At 44.4% G+C, this 24410-nt stretch overlaps 1 protein-coding gene across 4 annotated transcripts in view; it reads left to right on the forward strand.

The window, feature by feature from the left end:
• The first annotated feature begins 248 nt into the window (after positions 1-248).
• LOC147614788 (uncharacterized) overlaps positions 249-24410 on the forward strand; it is a 32164-nt gene continuing 8002 nt past the window's right edge. For 2 of the 4 annotated variants that reach the window (XR_015262986.1, XM_086780130.1), the window contains exons 1-4: positions 250-863; positions 10461-10572; positions 11059-11233; positions 11308-11516. Coding sequence is in view for 2 of the 4 variants with exons in the window: in XM_086780130.1 (XP_086636256.1) it covers positions 496-863; positions 10461-10572; positions 11059-11233; positions 11308-11516 (864 nt within the window). In the remaining 2 variants the exon portion in view is untranslated. Of the gene's footprint in view, positions 864-10460; positions 10573-11058; positions 11234-11307; positions 11517-24410 lie in introns of all 4 variants that reach the window. The other 2 variants (XM_086780131.1, XR_015262985.1) reach the window with 2 other exon arrangements.

The raw sequence follows: 24410 nt of genomic DNA on the forward strand, positions 1-24410 counted from the left end.
ACATCCACCTGTGCAGTTAGCGATGCTTGAACGCGCTTTTCCTCTCCGCTTTAACAGACTACAGCCGTGGGTGTAACTTCTTGAAAATTTTAAAAATCTAGCCACGACAAATTTTGAAAAAAACCTTGTCAAATTGATCATGGAAGAAAAAATGCATCCTCAAAATTTTCAAAAATTTAGATTGATGAAGCTAGAAGACATGCTGAGTGTGTGTGCTACTCAGAACCCACAAATAAATTTAGGGACCATTTTTACAGGGAAAATAGCGACGTTCGACATCTCATACCAGGCCAGCTTGGCTTCACTTCCTCTCTTGGCGATGGTTTGTGTCCCTGAAGCCTCCAGGCTATGGCACCTTTGCCTTCTCCACTCTAGCAGTTTCTTAGCTCTTTTGTGCTTTTCCTCTCTGCTTTAATAGAGACCGAGAACCTTGCTTCGAAGAATGCAGTTCTCTCTCTTCGTTTCTGCTAAACCCTAATTTTCTCTGCCAAAAAAATGGTGTCTGATGAACACATAGCGAAGAGGCTTGTCGAGCTGCTGCAAGAAGCCGATCTCACCACTACAACCACCTCTGCGATTCGGAGACAGTTAGAGCAGGAGCTTGGAATCGACCTCCGCGACAAAAAAGCCTTTGTCAGAGAGCAGGTGGACCTGTACTTGCTAACACATCATCAGAATCAGCAGGAAGAAGAAGAAGAAGAAGAGGCCACAGCAGTGAAAGAAGAATCAGAAGAAGATGGAGGAGAGGAGGCTGCAGAGGAGGATGAAGATGTAGAGGAAGAAGGAGAAGGAGAACTAGAGAGAAAGCCAGAACAGGATTCCAGGCGTTTGCAAGCCAAGATTAACAGAGTAAAAAAAGACAGGTAGGACACAAACCATAGCTCTTCTTGCTTTTCAAGTTTGCTTTCTATAGGATAACATGAGGAGTAGCAGGTTCATCCCAAAGCCTTCTTCCAGAATGCCTTAGGATAAGATAAACATAAGATAAGCAGGTGCCTGACGCGGATTGCAGCCGCTGGGCACGATGTTTCCTGTCACTAGTATGGTTAATATACTCTCAAAAGGCAAGAAATGTAGATCACATATCATGTGAGTAGGCTAGCAAAGGTGGAGAGATTACTGATAGTAATATCAGCATTGACGCTGCAGCTAAGGGCTTGCTAGAATGTTGCAATGGAGAAGAACAAGGGGTTCTTTGAGCATAACCTGTGTTAGACTATGGCCTTGCTTGGCTAAACTTGAGTAGCAGACAAGGCTCAGCTCAGACATTTCTATATCTGCGAATAGCAAGTAACAAAAACAAGTGCGTACAATATTTGCACTATTTTAAAAGCACAAAATGTTGCTTTTGCTGTTTGCTGCAGTTACCAGCAATGCTCTTCTATATGAGATGAATCACCCGCTTCTACATTGTAGTGGACCAGAAATGTGGAACTCTTAGGGGTTACTGACTCTTTTGAAGGCTTGAGCATTGGGCTGCCTGCTGGTGGACACTGTCTTTCTCTCTAATCACAAATATTGTGGTGCTCCTACGACTCCTCACACAAAAATGCAAGTGATAATACAGGATGATGGCCGAGAATTTGAGGTTCGCACTGACCATCAGGCATTACGCTGGATTCAGACAATGCCAAGAGCACAGTGGAGTGGCCGTCAGCACCGTTGGAGCCAAATGTTCCAGCAATTTGGTGATATGATTGAGTACTTTCCAGGAAAGGCCAACCCAGTGGCCGATGCTTTGAGTAGGAAGGGAATAATGAACTTGATTTTAGAACACTAGACTTAACCTTGTTGATAAGAGACTAGATTTTTTTTGCTGGTAGCCAATACCTATAATTATTGATTATAATTAATCAAATTGTTTTAGATCGAGGATGTCAATAATGAATCAAGATTAATAGGGATGTAGCGCAGCTCGGTAGCGTGTTTGTTTTGGATACAAAATGTCGCAGGTTCAAATCCTATCATCCCTATTTCTGATCAACGAAGATAAAAAATTACTCCAACTGGAAAAGAGCGCTCTTAGATGACATGAAGCACACGTACGTGGATTCTGAGGAATTTGGTACACAGTGGGAGTGGGCATTGGTTGGCTTTTTTACAAAGGCGGACTTTGTGTCATGAAGTAGTTCATGCCAGCTCTTCTCCATGACGCTATTACTGGTGGTCACTGGGGCATGAATTTAGAAGCTAGAAAGGCAATATTATTGGCCAAGAATGAGGTGAGATGTGTTCACTCATGTTGAACACTGTGACGTTTGTTAGAAAGTGAAAGCTCCTAGTGGGAAAAAGATAGGGCTAATTTGTTATGCTTATTCCATGCAGGGCTGGGAGTGCGTGGGTGATGTCATTGTGAGGAGCATAATGAGCCCATCCTAAACATGATAAATAGATATAGGGAATGTCTATAGCATGGTGTGGCAAGGATCCAGGGTGGCGAAAAACGGCGCATGGTCAAGTGGATAAAAGCAAATGCGTGAAATGAAAATAGAAACAGCATGGATGATCAAAGGAAGCGGGCGGCGCAGTTTCTAGAAGGAAGGCAAGGCGACGACGAGGTAGAAGAGAGAGAAGGGTGAAGTTTCAGTGTGGTTGATAGCGGTGAGACTGGAGAGACCACCAGTGAGAGACTGCGGTTGAGTGGGCTCTTGCAGATCTGTTTGTTGCAAGTTGGAGTTCTTGCATATATTTTCAAGTTGCAGAAGAGTGGTCAAGCGTAGTGTGGGAGAATTGTTTGGGTCAGAGTGGGGGAAGAGCTAAAGATCGGAGGATTGGCTAGGATGTGAGTTTCCTAGATTCTGTGTGTAAACCTTTTCTTCTTCGACTGTAGCGGCTTTCTATCAGCTGAGTGCTGTTTCAGTGTGGAGAAGTTTGTCGTGCGTGACAGTGGTTCAGGGTTTTGAAGCTGTGTTGTTGTGGTCCACTTGAGGGGGATCCTCGTGTTTCTTTTGTGTTTTCTTCTTATGTTGGAGCCTAGGTTAGGACTGTTGAGATAGTGGAGTGTTTTGGTATATCTGCAGCAGACAGAGAGTTTGGGTTTATCTTTGATTTTGTTGTTTTGGTTGTGATTATTGAGATGTTGGTTGTTTGTTTGAGTTTATGGAGGTGAGCTCTTGTAAGTATGAGTCTGAAGATTGGGGATCTGTTTTTGGGTCAGTGTTGACTCAGTGTGTGTAAGTTGAGTTGAGAAGGTTCCGAGTCAGTTGTGTGTCAGTTGTGCATAATGGTCAGCTGATTGTGTAGACCGCTTGGTTTGGTGTGTTTAGACTGAAGGAAAGTGCTTGTGGGTCAGAACTGACAGTTTTGAGTTAGCAATCAAGAGTCAGATGGGTAAGGGATCTAAGTTTTGTTTATGTGTGGCAAGTACAACCAAGTTTATATTAGCTGAGTGTCGACAAGGCTGGGTTCTTGCGAGGATAGAGTGTTCTGAGGGTTAGAAGTGCCAATAGATCCAGAGGAGAGAAAACTTGCATCAGGTGAGTCGGTTTGTGAAGATAGTCATTTCGGAAGCAGCTGTGTGTCAGCTGTACTCAGCAGAGAGCTTGTACTGTGATATCTTGATCAGTTTAGAGGTGCTTGAGGGCCTGTGGATGTCTAAGAACATTTGGAGAAGATGTTTGTCTCAGTAAAGGCTTCTGAGTCAACCGGTTCTGTGTCAGATTGCTGAGGGAGAAAACAATCTATTTCAGTCAGAGAAGGGTCAGAAGGAGGTCAACAGAGTGTCTAGGAAGATCCCGGGGATATGTGTGTCAGGTAAGCTGATGCTGGAGGACAGTAGAGGAGCCTGGAAGACAGGTTTCTGATTGAGGACAAGTGGAGACATTCAGAGGCAGAATTTGAGCAGTTATGCGTTAGTTGGGACTGGTTTTGGTCAGCTAGATGTTAGCTGTGGTCAGGAGAGGCTTGTAATTGGAAGGTTAGAGGTTTTGGAGGTTTGTGGCAAATAGGGAGGTTGGGTGTCACAAGTTGGGGACCGGAACAATAGTAGACCAACACTTCAAATACCAGACATAGCATGAAAACACAGCGGAAGAACAATAAACAATATAATAACACCGCACTGAGCCGGAAGCCCCCCCCCCCCCCGGCGGAACTTCTTTATTCACAAAGAAGCTTTTACAAGATACCAAGGTGCAGGTGCATACAGCACCGGATTTTCCACAAAGCATCAGCACATCTCTTGCCCAGATCTCAGTCTAGAGCCAAGATACAAACATAGCTCCAAAAGCCCTCCGATAAACTGTCTCAAAACAGTCCCGTATCAACCCTTAGACTGTCCATAAAACAGCCCATAAATTGTCCATAAAACAGCCAGGTATAGAGCCCAAATCAGCCCCGAACTCCGTGCCAAATCAGCCCCAAAATAGAGCCATAAACAGTCCCAGAAGAGCTCTCAAATCAGCGCAAAAACAGCTCCATAAACAGTCCATAAATCAGCCCATAAACAAGTCGACCAGCCCTGTCAGGCTCTGGGAGAAAGCGACCAGCCATGAGGCTGCCCTAGCAGAAGTTGACCAGCTCTATGGCTGTCTTCAAAGGAGTCGACCAGCTCTATGGAAGATATGGAGCAAGTCGGCCAGCACAGGAGAGAGAGAGAAGGCTCCAGAGTGATGCACGCCTCCAAAAACAGCCCCAATGCCTTCTTAAATAGAGTTGACGAGCCATATTTGCAACACTTTTCCCTTTCTGCCCAAAATAGCTGGGCTTGCCCAAAAATATCAACTTTTTAGCTTTCTTGGCTTGTACTCCAAGTTTTAGCCCAAAAATATCAACTTTTATGCTTCTCCTAGCTGGATGCCCAAGTTTCATCTAGGCGCCTCCTTTTGTCCACCCGTCCATGCCCAAAATAATAATATGTCCAGCCCGTCTTTAATAATGTGTGAACACACTGACTTATAAACATTATAAATCATTTTATTGAATAAAATCCCATGCTGCTCATGCTGTATGGCCATCTTTCAGGCCAAACCATGCCAGTAAAATGCTCTAGCCTTCTTCTGTGGAAAATCCCCGTTCACACCTTGGTTCCGCCCAATGTGTGAAACTCTAGTCAAGACTGGTGAAGGGACCAAATGGTGACATCTCCGTCTTATAAAGCAGTTGTCCGCCGCAACTGTATAAGCTTGATACCACTGAGATAATCTTCAAGAATAGCAGATGCATTGCCAATTCATAATATTTCAGCCATAGATCCATATCCACGATCCCAAGTCAGATACGGGCACAAAAGCCAACCGCATCAAGAAACAAACAGTATCCATATTCTGAGTCAACAACTTTGATGATAACCAGACACAAGCACAAGAGCCAAATGTGTCCCAACAATCCATAATTCCATAAGCTGGATAATAACTAGACACATGCACAAGAGCCAACTGTGACCCAAATATCCATAAATCCATAAGCCAGATGATCAATAGACACAAGCACAAGAGCCAACTATGTCTCAAATGTCCATAATTCCAAAAGCAACTTTAAGCACCTGCAAAAGTAAAGAAGCACCATACATAGCCACAAAACATCTTACCATGCCATTGGACTGCATAAGGGCACCACCCCTATGATCCATATGCATGCCTAAGCCATATGGTTCACTAGGGCAACAACCCTTGCATGAAACCATACATGCTCACAAGGGTTTCCCCTTCCACGAGGCTCTTCAAGGTTTCCCCTTCCATTAGGCTTTACATACCAGGGAGACTGCCCTTCCATGAGTTCATGCGACACTCACCAGGGTTACTACCCGTCCATGAGTTCACAGAAAGAATTCACTCATCAGGGTTACCACCCTTCCATGAATGAACATGCTCACCAGGGTTTTCCCTTCCACGAGGCTTCACTCACCAAGGCAACTACCCTTCCATCTGTTCATGTCATCACTCATCAGGGCTACCACCCTTCCATGAGTGAATCCAGATCACATGACCCTTGGCGTAGACAGCCAACAAGGCATCATGTCCACTCTACCACATGAACTCCATGTCGGTATCCAAAACATACACTTTAGATGAGAGATGGGCTCAAGTTCACTCTACCACATGCACTCTGTGTTGGTACTCCGACCACACACCTAGGAGGAGAGGTGGGCTCAAGTGCACTCTACCACGTGCACTCCGTGGTGGTATCCTGGTCACAGACCTGGAAGGAGAGGTGGGCTCAAGTGTAGAAGATAAGATGAGAATAAGTCACAGGCATAAATATCCTGGTTCTCCATAAGCATGTCCGCGACAGATAGTTTTTACAGGCATTTCGGCCGCCAATAGTTTTATAGGCATTTCGGCCGATAAAAGAAATCCATATCCTCGATCCATGAAATATCCGTGAGTTTTAGAAGTCCACTGCATCCCGAATAAAGGGAGCCAAAAACATACTCCATCCAAGCAAAAAGGAGCCAAAAACTGAGTCCATAGTCCTTGGACATATTCGTAAGAAAAACCATATAAACCAAGCTTGTCAACTATAATGTTTACCCGAAATAATTTAAGGCAAACAAACAACATAGAATTCTCCTTGTACGGGCATACAAGGGTTAAGTGTCCAAAAACACTTGACAAAAATTTGCAAAAAGCACCAACTTTGCAAAACTCAAAGTATACTTAGCTTTTTTCTACCAGGTTCGTCATGAAGCCAAAAGAATTATCTCCTCATAAGATATGTTGAGATATGGTTCCATATAACTTGTCTGTAAGTTTGATCTATAGAATCCACAATATCCATATGGAAAGAGTGCTGAACTCGGGCACATAAAACCAACTCCATATTTCGAGGATAAAATCCGTGAATCCATAAATCCTTAGACCAAGCTATCTACTTAGACAGAGACACACAGAAAAAGAAGGAAAGAGAGGGGGCTCATGCTCATGATTGCTTCATAAGCTCAATAGAAAAACTGTTGGTCAGTGTAGTCCCTACTTTTGATCTTTTCTCTTTCTCATTGTTGGAAGGAAGCCTCTTGCTTCCGAGAAAGCCTATGCTCTGATACCATTGTCACAAGCTGGGGACCCGGAACAATAGTAGACCAACACTTCAAATACCAGACAGAGCATGAAGACACAGTGGAAGAATAATAAACAATATAATAACACCGCACTGAGTTGGAACGACCGGCCCCTCGTAGGAACTTCTTTATTCACATAGAAGCTTTTACAAAATCCCAAGGTGTGGGTGCATACAGCACTGGATTTTCCACAAAGCATCAACACATCTCTTGCCCAGATCTCAGTCTAGAGCCAAGATACAAACATAGCTCCAAAAGCCCTCCGATAAACTGTCTCAAAACAGTCCCATAATCAGCTCATAATCAGCCCATAGACTGTCCATAAAACAGCCCATAAATTGTCCATAAAACAACCAGGTACGGAGCCCAAAACAGCCCCGAACTTTGAGCCAAATCAGCCCCAAAACAGAGCCATAAACAATCCCATAAGAGCTCTCGAATGAGTCGAATCAGCCCAAAAACAGCTCCATAAACAGTCCATAAACAAGTCGACCAGCCCTGTCAGGCTTTGGGAGAAAGCGACCAGCCATGGGGCTGCCTTAGCAGAAGTCGACCAGCTCTATGGCTGGCCTGGAAGGAGTCGACCAGCTCTATAGAAGGTAAGGAGCAAGTCGGCCAGTAGAGGAGAGAGAGAAGGCTCCAGAGTGATGTGCGCCTCCAAAAAAATCCCCAATCCCTTCTTAAATAGAGTCAACTAGCTATATTTGCAGCACTTTTCCCTTTTTGCCCAAAATAGGTGAGCTTGCCCAAAAATATCAACTTTTTAGCTTTTCTTGGCTTGTACTCCAAGTTTTAGCCCAAAAATATCAACTTTTATGCTTTTCTTGGCTCGATGCCCAAGGTTCATCCTCCTTTTGTCCACCTATCCATGCCCAAAATAATAATATGTCCAGCCCGTCTTTAATGATGTGTAAACACACCGACTTGTAAACATTATAAGTCATTTTATTGAATAAAATCCCATGCTGCTCATGCTGTATGGCCATCTTTCAGGCCAAACCATGCCAGTAAAATGCTCTAGCTTTCTTTTGTGGAAGCCCAAGGAGTCAGCTGGAGGGTTGGGAACAGTTGCTAGGTCGGTTAGAGCCCTTGGAGCTGGGATTCTGGTGTCCCCGAGTTCTGATCCCGCTGTGTCTTCTTCTTGTGTGCTTGTTGGTGGTGTAGTAGAGGCCATCACCCACCAGCGACCGCACACCGTCTTCAAGACCTACCTAAGTGAGGTTATGTATCGCAAGCAGAGAGGATGGACATTGGATGGGAGATCATTGTTAACATCATAGCTTGGCACATTTGGAAGGCTAGATGCATTGAGGCCATGGAGGGCACTTTGGTTTATGATACACAGTGCATTTGCAGGATTTGGTGTGAAATTATGCACACGCTCATGGCCACTTGGGCTAGGATTAGGGATCCTCGAGGGCTAGAGAGAGAAAGCGTGGCGAGTTCATGAGAGTGGGATCATGGCATCTTTTCATATGGGACCTTGTTGGCAGCACAAGACACTAGATTGGTTGAGATTTCCCCCCTGCTTGATCTGAAATCTCCCTTATGTTAATTTTTTCATACGTAATAGAAGTATCTTTTCCTAGGAAAAAAAAAAGATGGCAAATTCAGAGTATTGCAATGGATGGATTTATACAATGATAAACACAGATCGGACTCGGGAGACAGAGATTGGAATTTTGCATGCTATGCAAACCTAGCTACATGCATACCAAAAAGTTGTATTGCTGATACGACTATCCTCTTGATAAAACACTAGAACTGCAATTGGGTGATCCAAATTTGGGCTGCTGCTTGAAAGATGCACCTCTAGACAATGCCTTTGAATGCCAAGAATGACCTTTGACCTCCTTTATATAGGGATCTGATGGCAAGTCGTATTCAAGTTGGCCATCCATTTTCAGGCCATAAAACATCATAAAAAATGCCATAAAAACATTTTCATATTGTGCCCTAACTTGTGTCCCAACCATTGGGACATGTCTTTGGGCACCTTTGGTGTCTATGGGTTTATCAAAACTACCAAAATCAGACCATATTCTTTCACTTATCTTGCCTAAGTGGCGGCTGCAAGTAAGCTCCATGTCCATGTAGCACTCACAGATGTGATGTACATGACATCCCCTCCACGCAAACTTGGAGCATTGAGGCACATGATGCACCTTTGCTCTATCCTCCTTTGTTGGTCTTCGGGTCTCGTCCAATGGTAGACTTTGGCTCTGCTCCAAACTCATGGGCTCGATCACCAATAGAAATGCTACTAGAGCTACTGCCTTCGCTACCTTCGAATTATCAACACATCACTAATAACCTCACCCTCCTCCTCAGTGGAATCTTGAAGATCTTTGGAAATTGACATAGGAACTGTTGCCTTGCAGATCTCACATTGTTGAGATAGATGGGGCGAAGCTAGGTGAAACCCGGGATGGTAACTTGAGGGTGGAGCATTGGTTCTTAACGCTTAAGCAAGACGGGGCTTTCATAGACATGAAAATAGCTCTTCTTATTTGGACTTAAACTTTCAAATTTCATCATTCCTTTTCTATGTTCTCATAATCAATGTTATGTTCGGGGCAATTGAATTTTCATTAGCTTGTGCGTGGCTTGAAATCGCCTAAGCTTCTATGCGGAGTTTCCACATGCTCTATAGATTTAAAATTTGTCTTCGACAATGACATATCTTTATGCATGAATCTGCACCTACTCTTGTGCATTGATGTCATGAATGGGGATGTCATAGCAGGTAATATGTGCTATGCGTGATGCAGTTGATGATTTGAAGCTTTGTGAGTTGATTCTCATGGAGTCAAGGTCACTCTCTTTTTTTTTTTTTTGAAGTTTGGGAATAACCAGAACTTTCTATTTTTTATTTTTTTGGGGAATGACCTGAACTTTCTATTGGCATAGCTTTCTGCCATATTAGCGGACAAGCAATTTTTTTTTTGAAGTCTTCGTCCAAGTTGTGACCAGCTGGTCTATATTCAAAGTTGTGACCAGCTGGTCTATATTATTCTTTCTATTCAAAGCGGTGCAATTTCCCAATTAAACACTTTTTAGTGCATCATGGCTGACTCTGCCTTTCACCTCCGGAGAAATGTTAGAAACAATTTGATGGTTTGTGCATGAAGATTTTTCTACTAAGGTGGCATAATGCATGAACCTGCACCTACCCTTGGACATTATTTACAGGAGTGGGGATGTCATAGCATGCAGTCTATGTTATGGATGATGGAGTTGATTTGAAGCTTTTTGTACGTAGGCTCTCATGGAGTTAAGATAACATTTTGGTTTTTGTTCAAGTTTCAGAAATAACCTGAACTTTCTATTTGGTATATATAGGCTTTCTATGTAATTACAAGTGTCATTTTAAGGTCTCATGTGTTTTGCCACATCATCAATCAGATTGAAACCTAGCCTTTGATTTGGTTGATTAAAGGGTGGAATATGTATGGGTTTGCAGCTTACAGAAGGAGAAGAAAAAGCGAGCAGCTGGAGGTGGGTTTGCAAAACTATGTCGACTTTCTCCAGAGCTTCAGGCTGTGATGGGAGAAGAGGAATTGTCAAGGACCCAGGTAATCTTATCAAATAAGATCAGATGGAAGGCTTAGAATCTAAGTTGCTTGCAATAAGTTTTCTTTTTGAAAAAGGTCCAGGTATCGTGAACACACCCTTGCCTGAGTGGCTAACGCTTCCTGGAGATCAAACTCAACACCTAAGTGTGTGCATGTGTGCATCTGTGTGTGTATATATATACATATACACACATGTATACATATACCTACGTGTGTATATGTATGCATACACACATGTATATGTATGTATATACACATGTATTTCTGTGCGAGCATGCACACTCGTGTGTGTTTGTGTGTGTGCCTGTGTTTATACGTATGCACACCCTCATTTGTGTGTGTGTGTGTGTGTGTGTGTGTGTGTGTTCTTTTCACATGCACGCAAAGACACGTGTAACTCCCTCCGCAAAAAGAAAGTCCTAGGTATCTTTTGTTTAAATGGTTTGTTTGTATGTATGAGGATTGTACGAAAAATTGTTGATGCAGGTTGTCAAATTTCTATGGATATACATTCGAGAGAAAAACCTGCAAGACCCAGGAAACAAGCGCAAGATAATCTGTGATGATGCTCTACGAGCAGTCTTTGGAACCGAATCAACTGACATGTTCAAAATGAATAAGCTGCTCACCAAACATATTTGGCCTCTTGACAGTCTAGGAGGTACACAGTGCAGTCTGTTGTGTTTCTTCCTTAAACTAGAGAAGGGTTGAGCTGACATATGGTACTGTAAGCAGACGAAGGAGAGTCGAAGCCCAAGAGACCAAAAATAGAGAAGAAGGAGGCTCCAGAAAAGGAGGGAGGGAAGGCAAGAGGCGGTGGGTTTATGGCTCCTCTTCCTCTTTCGGAGGCTCTGATTCAGTTTCTCGGTACAGGAGAAAGTGAGCTTTCACGATCAGAGGTGGTCAAACGTATGTGGGCTTACATCAAGGAAAATGAGTTGCAGGTTTGCTACTAATTTAGATTTTATCAAAGAACGAACTAAAATACATGAAAAGCATGCAGGCAGTTGCGTTCACTTATTGGGGCAGGAGTTGTTATGTGTAAGGACAATGATCGATAATCAGTGTATGCACTGTGAAAATTCCCTTTGCCTTATTTTTGCGGTATCTTTCTACTATGAAACAAATGTTTTCCTGCATGGATAACCATATACAACCGTTTGGCTTATTTTTGCGGTATCTTTCTACTATGAAACAAATGTTTTCCTGCATGGATAACCATATACAACCGTTTGGCTTCCATTTAATGTTTTAGACCCCTGGTTTGCAGCAAGAGTCCTCGAGAACTGTGCTCGAAGTGTATGACTTACTACATTGACTTGAAGATGCTCCATGCAAGTCATGGAACCTTATCCAGCTTGTCTCACATGTTGTTAAATTCTTCCAGCAGTGAGCATCATGCTCTGCACTTTCTTATGTTTTTATCAAGTTAATTTTATCTCCAGAGTCACTCTCTTAGGCTGTCTTCTTCCTTTACACAAGCTTCATGTGCATGGATCACAAATAGGAGGTAGGACCAGCCTTAAAGAGACTTTCATTTATAGCAGCCTTACGATCACCCATTGCTCATAGTGTTACAGGATTTGCCCATAACATCTTAATAATTAGCTTTCACATCAACAAGACAATGCAAATATGATAGGCAATAGAGAAGGTGGTGCACCACAATTAACTACTCTAGCACTTGATAATATAACAACCTAGGCCTGTCTTTTTCCCAGCAAGATCAGACTGACACTTTGTTCAAAAATTTTACTGTATGAAAAAGGACAAGTCTTCAGGTCTTCAAGACCACACACTACCTGCTGTGCTTGCAACCCTTCATGTGTCAACTTTCTCCAAATCAAGCTGTTTCACTGCAGTACGTGGCAGCTCACACAGTTTTCTGCTGCTGCTGATTGTACAGCTGCCCTATAGTGGATGTACAACCCTCAGCCTGCTGCTGTATGCCCATATAGATTCCGTACAGGTGTGATGCATTCATACTGTTGCTGGCTGCACAGAGCTGGTCATACTGCTGTACAGTTGGAGATGAGAGGGATTCATTGATGGTGAGATGAGAGGGATTCATTGATGGTGAGAAGGGCTGATCGCTGGTTCTTTTTCTTGCAGGGTTCTCTTACACAATCTTCATGCTTAGGTGTGGGATTGGCATGGATCATAAGATAGGAGGTAGGACCAGCCTTAAGGAGACTTTCATTTATAAGCCTTAAGATCACCCATGGTTCTGTCAGAATACGCAGCGGAAATGATAACCAAACTTGGGTAGACAAGAGCAAGTAGACTGCAGAAAATAATCAGCACAAGAAACACAGAGAGATAGGTGTGTAAACTCTTCTCTATACACAAGATCCCGGAAATACTGAATGAGAAAGTGGTGGGGGCTGAGGGGCAATATATACAACTCCTAGAGGGCAGTCGGCCAGCAGCAGAGAGTGCCCACGACTGGAGAAAAGTCCCACGACTGATAAAAAGCAGTCAGCCAGCATACTGATGCCCACGACTGGAGAAAAGCAGTCGGCCAGCAGCCCTGATGCCCACGCCTGAAGAAGATCTAGTCGGCCAGCATTGGGGTGCTCCTGGCATCATCTGGCAGCCCTCCCACCACTAGGAAAAAATGGGAAAAATAGGGAAAAAATACGGGGAGTGTGGAAAAATGATATACGGGCGGGCACACCCACAACAGAGGCCCTGGTGTATACAAATAGACAGGAGATGACTTCTAACACCCCCTCTCAGCTCCTGGCTGTGAAACCAACCCAAGGGAGCTGGAGTGCCGCCTGAGCGTAGCCTGAGGTAGAGACTTCGTGAAGTGGTCCGCCGCATTGTCCTCCGTCGAACAATAAAGTAGCAAGATGTCACCCGCCAAGATCTTCTCACGTACAAAGTGATAGTGTATCTCTATATGCTTGGTCTGGGCATGGAAAACCGGGTTCCGAGCAATAGCTATACAACTCTGGTTATCACATTGGATGACTGTGGGCTCCCTCTGTGGAAACCCAATCTCGCCTAGCAGCCTCCGCAGCCATACAACCTCACAAGCAGCACCACAAGCAGCCCGATACTCTGCCTCTGTCCTCGAAGAAAGGGCAATAGTTGGCTGCTTCTTGCTGCTCCAAGAAACTGCTCCTGAGCCGAGGGTAAAAGTGTATCCTGAAGTAGATCTCCTCGTGTCTGGATCTCCTCCCCAATCTGAGTCACTCCAACCTTGGAGCTTGACTCCATTCCCTCCTGCGTAAAAGAGTCCCAGATCCTTCGTACTCTGCAGATACCGCAAGATCCGTAATCCTGCGTCAGTCTTCAATGGCGTCTGCATAAAAGAGCTCAACAGCCCCACGGAGAAGCTCAAGTCCAATCTGGTGTTCAGCAACCAGATCAATGAACCAACCAACTTCCGATACTGCGAGGCATCAATTGGCTCACAAGGATATGTAACGGTTAACTTTGTGTTCGGGTCCATCGGCGAAGTAATAGGCTTGCAGTTCTCCATCCCAAAGGCCTCAAGCAACTCATGAACATACCGCTGCTGAGAGACGAAAAACCCCCTCTGGGTCTGCCAGATTTCCAATCCCAAGAAGAAGTGGAGTAAGCCTAAGTCGGTCATCTCAAACTCCTTTGACAAGGCAGCCTTCGTCACTCCAATGTGCTCCACATGACCGCTGGTGAGAATGAGATCATCCACATAAAGGATGATGAGTGTGACCATGCCGCGTTCCCGAAAGAGATACAGGTTCGGATCTGCAACCGATCTCTGAAATCCAGTCCGAATAAAGAAGGAATCAATCTTCTGATTCCAAGCCGTGGGAGCCTGCTTAAGACCATACAAGGCCTTACGTAACCTGTAAACCATCCCTTCCGATCCTGGAACAATAAAGCCTGGAGGCTGCTCAACGTACACCTCCTCCTGCAGGTCACCATTAAGGAACGTAGATTTTACATCCATCTGGTACACGGGCCACCTCTGAGAAGAAGCAAGGGCAAGAACGGTCCGAATCGTGGTCATCCGCGCTGTCGGTGCAAAGGTATCCTCGTAGTCGATGCCTGGCCGTTGAGCATAACCTTTAGCCACAAGCGTGGCTTTGTGTTTGTCCACCGACCCATCAGACGCGTACTTGGTCTTAAAGACCCATTTGACACCAATGATTGACCGCTTCGACGGCCTCGGTACCAACTCCCAAGTGTTGTTCTTCTCGATGGCATCAAGTTCCACCTGCATGGCTTCCCTCCAAGTATCCTGTGAAAGGGCTTCCTTTACGGAAGTGGGCTCTTTATCCCGCATGATACGAGACATCAGAGCATAGTTCACCTGAAGAAGCTCCGTCGTGTTGCTTTTATCTCGGACTCGATGTGATCTTCGAGGGCCGTCCTCTGTGGTCCACTCGGAGGGTAGCTCCGTGACACCCGACTCCCGAAGGGTGTCTAACAACCACCTAGGTACTTGAACAGATCGTGGAGCCTCCTGTGGTCGCGGGGGCTCAACTCCAGCTGCGGGCTCAACCTCTTGTGATGACTGAGGTGGATCAACTGGAGTGGTAGACTAGGAATCATCATCAGACTCCTCTGGATCTCCAAGAAGTGGCGGCTCCTCGACAGTGGATGCTGGAACATGCTCGTCAAAGACCACATCCCGGCTGACAACAATCTCGTTCCTCTCTGGATCATACAACCTGTATCCCTTGGAAAGAGAGTTATACTCCACAAATACCAGCTTGCGAGACTCGGAGTCAAGCTTCCCCCTCTGCTTCTTCGGAATATGTACATACTCGTCACTCCCAAAGACACGGAAGTGCGAGACATCGGGTTTCCTGCCAAAATATGCCTCAAATGGAGTCATGTGGGGTACAGAAGTCGTCGGAGAGGAGGTTAATGGTATGGACAGCCGTTGCCACAGCCTCACCCCAAAGTGGACGAGGAAGATCACGATGCTCCAGCATGGTCCTCGCCATCTCCACCACAGTCCTGTTCTTACGTTCAACAACTCCATTCTTTGAAGGCGATCCGGTATTGGCAAATTCCCTCTTGATGCCATGATCTGCACAAAACCGGAAAAATACAGTCCAGGAGAATTCACCTCCTTTGTCAGCCCTGAGAGTCTTGACCTGAAATCCAGACTCTTTCTCCACCATCACGTGCCAATCCTTGAACCGAGCAAAAGCCTGGTCCTTCTGGGAAAGAAAGTAGACCCACGTGAATCTGGTACAATCATCAACAAGCAGCATGAAGTAGAGAGATCCTCCCAAGGATGGTATCTGCTGTGGTCCACACAAGTCAGTGTGAATCAACTCCAATGGTTTCGAAGCCCGCCTGGAAGCCTGCTTCGGAAAGGATTCCCTGTGCTGCTTACCACGTATGCAAGAACTGCAACGTCCTTGCCTATTACCAACATCTGGCAAGCCAACAACCATCTGGTCCCGGAAGGCGCGCCACAAAGCATCCACATTTAAGTGGCCAAAACGAAAGTGCCACAAATCTCCGACCTGAGAGCCTGTCAATGAGGAGAGTGCAGAGAGCTTGTAGATGCCATTCTCCACACCGTCTTCCCAAACAACTTTGCCTGTCTCACGGTCCCTTAGAGCAACTGAATGCTCCTCAAATTCCACCCGAAAGCCAGTCTTGCATACCTCATGCATTGATAGAAGATGAAAACCCAGAGCAGGGACATAAAGAACACGGGAAGCATGCTTGTCCTCCTTGCCGTCGGGAATAATCTCCATCTGGCCCTCACTATGAATCGGAATAGTGGAGTTATCGCCAATAAAGATACGACCTGACTGCCGTTTCAGATCAAGAAAGAAGTCACGGGATGGAGTCATGTGCCTGGAAGCACCACTGTCGAGAATCCATTCCCGGGTATCCTTCGCGGTGAAGCCAACTGCCTCCTCGCTCGAAGATGATGAAGCATCGGAGTCCACCATCTCTAAGTGCACAATTGCCGGAGTCTTCGTAGCTGAGGCTGAGGAATCAGCACTCTTCCCTGTCCGCTTAGGGCACTTCCTCCAGTAGTGGCCTTTCTCGCCACAATCATTACAAGATCTTTCGGCCTTCAGCTTCTCTCGTTCTGGATCAGGCTTCTTCTCAGAAGACTTCTCCGGTGAAGCCTTCCCTTTGCCCTTGTTGGTATTACGGCCTTTCGACCGTTGGCTAGTTAAGGCCTCGCCGTGAGGAGGGTTCGTGAAATGTTCCTCCTGGTCCAAGACCATTGGCACAAGCTCCTCCCAAGTAATGGTGCTGAGCTTGCCACTCGTGATCAACGAGGAATAGAAAGCAGAATACTGACCAGGCAAGTGGGAAAGTAACGTGATGGCCATATCTTCGGATGATATCTCTTTCCCATCTTGAAGGACTTCCTGCTGAAGGGCCTGCAGCTTGTTAATGTGTTCCCGCATCGTCGAGGACTTTGTAGGGTTCATAACCCGCATCTGCACTTCCAAGGATATCCGCTTCATGGGTGACACCCTGTTATACAAAGAAGCCAAGTGCTCCCATATGCCTCTCGCTAGCGTCATGTGCTTCACATGGTTGATCACCTGTGGTGTGCAATTGAGGAAAATAAACGACCGGACCCTGGTGTTGACACGATCCCACATGTGTGCCTGTGCCTCGCGGTCCTTCCTCGTTGATAATAACTCCCCTTCCTCAGCTTCTGGCCGTGGCACCCCGATGATAATAAAATCAGCAAGGTCATATGACTCCAGAACTGACTCCATCATGACCTTCCATATGCCGTAATTGGACCCGTCCAACTGATGATCCACTGGGAACGTGGGGAGAGTCAGAATCTTCACGTGCTTCTCAGCCATCTCTAGTAAATCTGCCATCGCGGAGAGTAACCTGAAAGGGTGGGTGGGTGGGAAAAAAAATCTGAAAATCTGCAAGTGGCTGTCCAGCACCTTTGCCCGCCTTCCTCTTGCACCTTCTCTTCCCGTTCAGCCCGAAACAGTCCACCAATCAGCAACCTGTTGCTCCCCCTCTTGCTCAGAAAAACGCCCAAGATCTCCTAGAGCCTAGGGCTCTGATACCATGTCAGAATATGCAGCGGAAATGATAACCAAACTTGGGTAGACAAGAGCAAGTAGACTGCAGAAAATAATCAGCACAAGAAACACAGAGAGATAGGTGTGTAAACTCTTCTCTATACACAAGATCCCGGAAATACTGAATGAGAAAGTGGTGGGGGCTGAGGGGCAATATATACAACTCCTAGAGGGCAGTCGGCCAGCAGCAGAGAGTGCCCACGACTGGAGAAAAGTCCCACGACTGATAAAAAGCAGTCGGCCAGCATACTGATGCCCACGACTGGAGAAAAGCAGTCGGCCAGCAGCCCTGATGCCCACGCCTGAAGAAGATCCAGTCGGCCAGCATTGGGGTGCTCCTGGCATCATCTGGCAGCCCTCCCACCACTAGGAAAAAATGGGAAAAATAGGGAAAAAATACGGGGAGTGTGGAAAAATGATATACGGGCGGGCACACCCACAACAGAGGCCCTGGTGTATACAAATAGACAGGAGATGACTTCTAACAGGAGATGACTTCTAACAGGTTCATAGCATAATAGGATCTGCCTGTAAAATCTTAATAATTCACTTTTACATCAACAAGACCATGCAAATATGATAGGCAATAGAGAAGGTAGTGCATGTGTATTAAGTGCTTCTTGCCCAGACACACTAGTGGGGGCCAAAGTATGGGCTTGTCCCTCTGTTCGGATACTCTTTCATTATAGAAATCTGGAGACAACATGTTGGAGAGGTAGAGATACATTGTGCTCAGATCTGGCATGCACAGGAACATTCATACCATCAATTACCATGGGGTTGGTGCCCGATGTCGAGAATGCCCGTACTCCTGTTGTTAGCAAGATCAGACTGACATGCATTCCAAAAATTTTACTACTTGAAAAGGACAAGTCTGCAACCTCTGCTTACAAGCTGCTCCATTGCAGTACCCGGTGGCTCGTACTGTTTTGTGCTGCTGCGTATTGCACTGCTGGATGTAAAATCCTCAGCCTTCTGCCGTACCGCCCGTATAGATTCCATACAGGTGCAATGCTGATCTATAGAAATCAATTCATTCTCTCTTTCCACCCCCCCCCCCCCCCCCCCCCCGCGCGCGGCTCCTCATCTCCCCCTTTTATATCTGCAAAATTGATGAAAAGCAGAAAGCTTGTAGTTGTAAATCTCACTTATCTTATCTTGTGAAATAATAACTTCTTTTTAGCTTTTGTATGTGCTATTATCCACAACTTTCGGTTGCTTAGGATGGTCAGTTCCTTCGCCCCAGAATTATAAATAATTCACATGCCTTTAAATCCATGCAATGCTCATCATAGTATCAATTCATGTGTTCAAACATGACCCACTATCATGCATGACTGGACCATAGTTGTCAGGTACGATACTGTACGGAAAATATGGTATGATATAAATTTTTTTCTTATCGCACGATAAAATACGGTGTTTTAAAAAAATACTTATTAACTTGGTATTTCCAATTCAAGATATGGAGTATTTAAAAAAGAAGGGAAGCATCATGGTACAGAGGAAGCTCAAACAGCCATAGACAAGCAAAAAAAAGACCATTACCTCCCAAAAGAATTATAACATTTTCTTTAAAAAAATGCAAAAAAAAAAGTTGAAAAAATGCCCAAAAAAAATTTCTGTAAAAAATCCGTATGGTATGGTGTCGTACGCTATACGCAAACAACTATGGACTAGACCACAATGAAGCTCACCTTACCACGTGGGCATCTCCATGCAGACTGAACTCGCGATATTAGACATCCATCACCGTAGTGTCTCCTACTCGTGAAATCAAATAAGAGCATCACATAGTGTCCCACCCCCATAGGTGTGACTTCTTATGAGTTGACTGCAATTGAAGCACTCCTTGTAGATGTGTAAGATTCAGGGTCTCGTAAAAAATTTTCATCTGCCCACTTTGCATCTGCATAGGGTAATTCTTGAACTTCAAACTTCATATGTTGGTCTCAACAAAAAAGAATCCATTCCACTTACGAAATCTATTTTACTTCTGGTGGGTCCTCAATGGTAGGCACCCGATGCTCATGCCCTTGTTGATACTTCTGTCAGAGACTTACACCAAAAACATTGTGAATCCTCTGATCATCAAGTGATGCCAAAAAGGAAACCACATCATTGATCTTCTTTGTAACCTGGAAAGGTTCATAATACCATGGAGGCAACTCAGGATAAACCGGATCTTTGGCTTTCATCTTACGAAGTTGATTTTTCTTAATTCTGGGCATAACCCAACCACCCTCTTTAAGATTAAGGTGTTGCCGGTGTTTGTTTCTTATGTGTCTCTTGAGACATTTCCAAGGCTGCCTGCACTTGAGGAACTGTGAGGACTTCCTTTTACAAAGTATTGACCTGACTTTAAATGGTCTCTTAAGGAACTGTGAGGGCTTCCTAGTCTATTAAGACATAATTAAAATTGAATACAAGAACTAAAGATAATTAGAGAGCGAAAAGCTAAGTTGTTTGCATTGAGACACAAGGCCTTGTTAAATAGGGCCCGAAGAGGTACAAATGAAGAGGCACATCCCTGACGAAAGGGTGTGACTCTTGAATAAATAGTTGTCTTTTGGACGTAGAGGTGTGTCCTTTAATCAATAGATGTGTCTCTTTGAAGAGACGTGTTCCTTGATGATGACGCATGTGACAAGGTGTGACCCTTCACTGGTGTCCTTTCAATGATTAAGAGTCATTAAGGGTAATTAAGTCACAATATTGACATTTCCTCCTAAATAAAATAAGACTCATGGTCATATAAGTGACTGTTGTTAGCGAAAGAACTCTTGAAGTAATTCTTGGTAATGTTGTAGATCTTCATTACTTTGCCAAGTTGAATCTGAATCATCCAAGTCTTTCCATTGTACTAAGAATTTTGTAATAATCTTCTGCTGAGTTTCTTTCTGTCGTACATCAAGAATCTTTTCTGGGTTAAGATCATATACTCATCTTCAATCTCTGGAACATATTCTGAAATATATGGAATGGGAGAATCTCCTTGTACAAACTTCTTGATCCATGATATGTGAAAAGTCGGATGAATCTTTCCCCATGAAAGTGGTAACTCCAACTTATAACTCAAAGGAAAATTATTCTTAAAAATCTGAAAGGACCATAGTAACGTGGTCGCAATTTTGGAAAAATTGATTTCACTGTTTTATATCGATGAGGAGCCACGAACAAAAGAACCATGTCACCTTCTTTGAATTCATCATGTCGGCGATGTCGGTTAGCTGCTTGTTGAGATTGTACTTGAACTCGAATCATTTGATCTCGAACTTAAAGAAGAACATCTTGCATTTCTTGAACTAACTGATCTGCTAATGCCACCTTGTGTTGAAGAACAAAGTTTGATGGCACAACTGGTGTATGACCATAAGCGGCTTGAAAAGAACTCATTTCTATTGCTGTGTGATGAGAATTATTGTAAGCGAATTCCATCAATGGTAGATAATCTTCCCAAGATGCTAAGGGAGATTGAATATAATGTCAAAGCATCTCTTCAAGAATTTGATTAACTCTTTCAGTTTAGCCATCTGTCTGTGGATGATAGGTTGAACTGAACAATAAATTTGTGCCAAGTGATTTAAAAAGTGAAGTCCAAAAATGACATGTAGGCTGTAAACTTAGGATCTCGATTTGAAATAATGGACTTTGGCATCCCATGTATCTTGAAAACGTACTGAAGAAATAATGAAGCAATATCTGGAGCTTGAGCCGTCTTCTTGCATGGTATAAAATATGCCATCTTGGACAATCTGTCGACCACCACCATTATCTGTGTATTATCTTTCAAAGAACGAGGTAAAGATGTAATGAAATCCATACTGATACTTTCCCAACATTCATTTGGTATTGGAAGTGGTTGTGGAAGACCAGCTGGAGCTTGTCTATTGGCTTTCATTTGTTGACAAGAAAAACATGCTGTAACAAACTTTATAATATCTTGCTTTATTTGAGGCCAATAATAAGAAGCTGTCAGCAACCGATATGTCTTGTTGATACCAGGATGAGCTGCATAAGGAACCTCATGATGTTCCTTTATCAAGAGTTTACGCATACTTGTGTTATGAGGGACACAAATGCGATCCTGATAATATAATAAGCCATGGACAAGAGAATAAGCTGCATAAATCTTCAAATCAGAAGGACTAGAGTGCGGAGTCGTAATCACTCGAAAAGCATTTGCAAAATCTTGATCGTTTGCATAATGATCCACAAAAGCTGTTGGAATGTCGATTTGAACTGTAGAAATCGCCATTGCTAAGGCTTGAGGCATTTGGCTAAGAGCATCGACAACCACATTAGAAAGGCCATAAACATATTCAATAGCCATATGGAAGTTTGCCAGATACTCCACCCATCTACCTTGTTGTGCATTCATAATTGGTTGGGTGAAAATATGCTTTAAGGAATGATGATTTGTCTTCACAATAGAATCTGCTCCCAAAAGATAATGTTTCCATGCTCGATAAGCATGAACAATTGCCAAGAATTCCTTATCATGCATTGGATAACGTTTTTGAATTACTGAATGCTTATGACTGTCAAAGGCGATGGCGGCCAATCCTGAATAACCTGTATCTTCTTAGGATCAACAGAAATGCCTTCGGCTGAAATGATGTACCCGAGGTACTCTAGTGATGCCTTGAAAAATTCACTCTTTTCTGGATTGACAAAAAGTGCATTATCTCGTAAAACCTGGAAAATTGCATGTAGATGTTATTGTGCTCATCGATTGAAGCACTAAATACGAGAATATCATCCAGATAAATAATCATGAACTTGTCGAAAGATGTCATTCATGAGGCTCATAAAAGTTGCCGGAGCATTGGTCAACCCGAAAGGCATGACCAAATACTCATAATATCCATACTTCGTGCGGAAGGCAGTCTTGTGCTCATCACCTTCACGAATACAGATCTAATGATATCCGGACTTGAGATCAATCTTGGAAAATACTTTGGCATGAAGCAACTAATCAAATAATTCATCAGTGCGAGGAAGAGGATATTTATTTTTGATGGTCAGTTTGTTAAGGGCACGATAATCAATGCAAAGTCGCATTGACTTATCTTTCTTTCCCGGTGCACCAAAAGGACTCTAACAAGGACGAATATGACCCTTGTCCAAGAGTTACGTTAACTGGCATTGAATTTCTTGGGATTCAGCAAAAGAGACCCAATACGGAGCACGAGTTGGTGGCGAATTGCCAGGAAGTAAATCAATTGGATGATCCACAAGACGTCGAGGAGGCAAAACTGGAGATAGCTGTGCAGGAAACAAATCCAAATGCGGGGCAAAGAAGGGTTGTGCCAATTATGCCACCTGTGACCTTAGAATTCTGATCAGGCACCGTCTCCGTTAGTAGAGAAAACCATTAAGAGTGTTGAAGAGCAATCGGCCTTACCAACCCACCGCTTTGCTTGTAATGCAGACAAGGTTGGTGTGGAGGGTTGATCGCGAACACCTTGGAGATCGATGTCCATACCATCTTTGGCAAACTGTAAAGTGTGGTTGCGGAAACTAATGATAGGATCATACTGATATAGCCATTGTTGACCCAAGATCATATCGTATCGGGACAAAGGCATAACCTCAAAATCATCTTATCACGGTATTGGTGAATGCGAAAGGAAAGTCGAGGAGCCGTCATATTGCAATTAAAACCTGATCCATCTGCCAACTCAATCTCATAAGTGTGGGTACTGCGAGTGGTGCGTATCTTCAAGCGTTGCACCATAGCTGTGGCCACAAAATTGTGAGAACATCCGCTGTCAATTAGGATAGTAATGGGATAGCCAGAAATAGAGCCAATTAGTGTCAATACGTGAGTAGACCCGGAGGCTGGAATTGGAGAGGCAGGATGTGTTTGAGCCACTGATGTAATAATGCAAGCTTGCGCATGATGGTATATAACCATAACACGCTTGCTTTTGGAAGTGTCTGTAGATTGGACCTCAGACTTGTCTTCGGAGGTGGAAGGTTCGACATTGGAGTTCTGCCGATTACTGGATCGTTTAGGGCATTCGAACCATCGGTGGTCTTCGGAACAAATGGTGCAGAGACCTTTCTTCTGTTGACCGGTCGTGAATGGTCACGTCCAGAGTCATGGCCACGGTCTAATCCTCGTGGGTGATAAGATTGTTGGCGCCATAGTCGGTTAGAAAAGGACCCCTCTCGTTTGAGGCTTCTAGAAGGAATGCTCCTTCTTGGGAAAACTTAAACAGTGACTGGATATCCACCGAGGCAGCATAGAGTCTTTGAAGGAAAAGTAATTGATGCTTGGAAGGAACTGTTGGTATAAATGCTGAAGTCAATCCTTCAACGACCCTGCTGGCTTTTTCCCTTGTCTGCGCCGGCTCACCATCACCATGTGATGTTCTTTCTCTCTCTCTCTTTTCTTGTGGTGTAGCCACGGCTTGGTGTTCTCTTGTGACGCCTCCGCCTTGTGTTACTAGGTGTACAGCAGCTACGGAACAGCAGGTATAGCACATATGGTACAGCACAGCAGGTACGGTACTACAGGCATGTACAGCGAGTACAGTACAGGCAGATGCAGCAGGTCCTGTATGGGCAGGTATAGCAGGTACGGCATAGGCAGGTGCGGCAGGTACTACAGCCGTCGCCTGGAGAGCAAACAAGCAATTGGCGACTGGGAACAACAATATGGCAAAACGATTGAGAGAAGGGCATCGCCCAGCAGCCGCCGCTTGGAGAGTTTTTGCACCAAGCTGCGTGCGTGTTGATCAAGGCGAAAATGGACCTGGTCGACCAGCTTTAATGAATACAAGTTTGTTGAATTTA

Source organism: Cibotium barometz, chromosome 41 (assembly GCF_041138505.1).
Source record: "Cibotium barometz isolate CiBa-2024 chromosome 41, ASM4113850v1, whole genome shotgun sequence".
Lineage (NCBI taxonomy): Eukaryota > Viridiplantae > Streptophyta > Polypodiopsida > Cyatheales > Cibotiaceae > Cibotium > Cibotium barometz.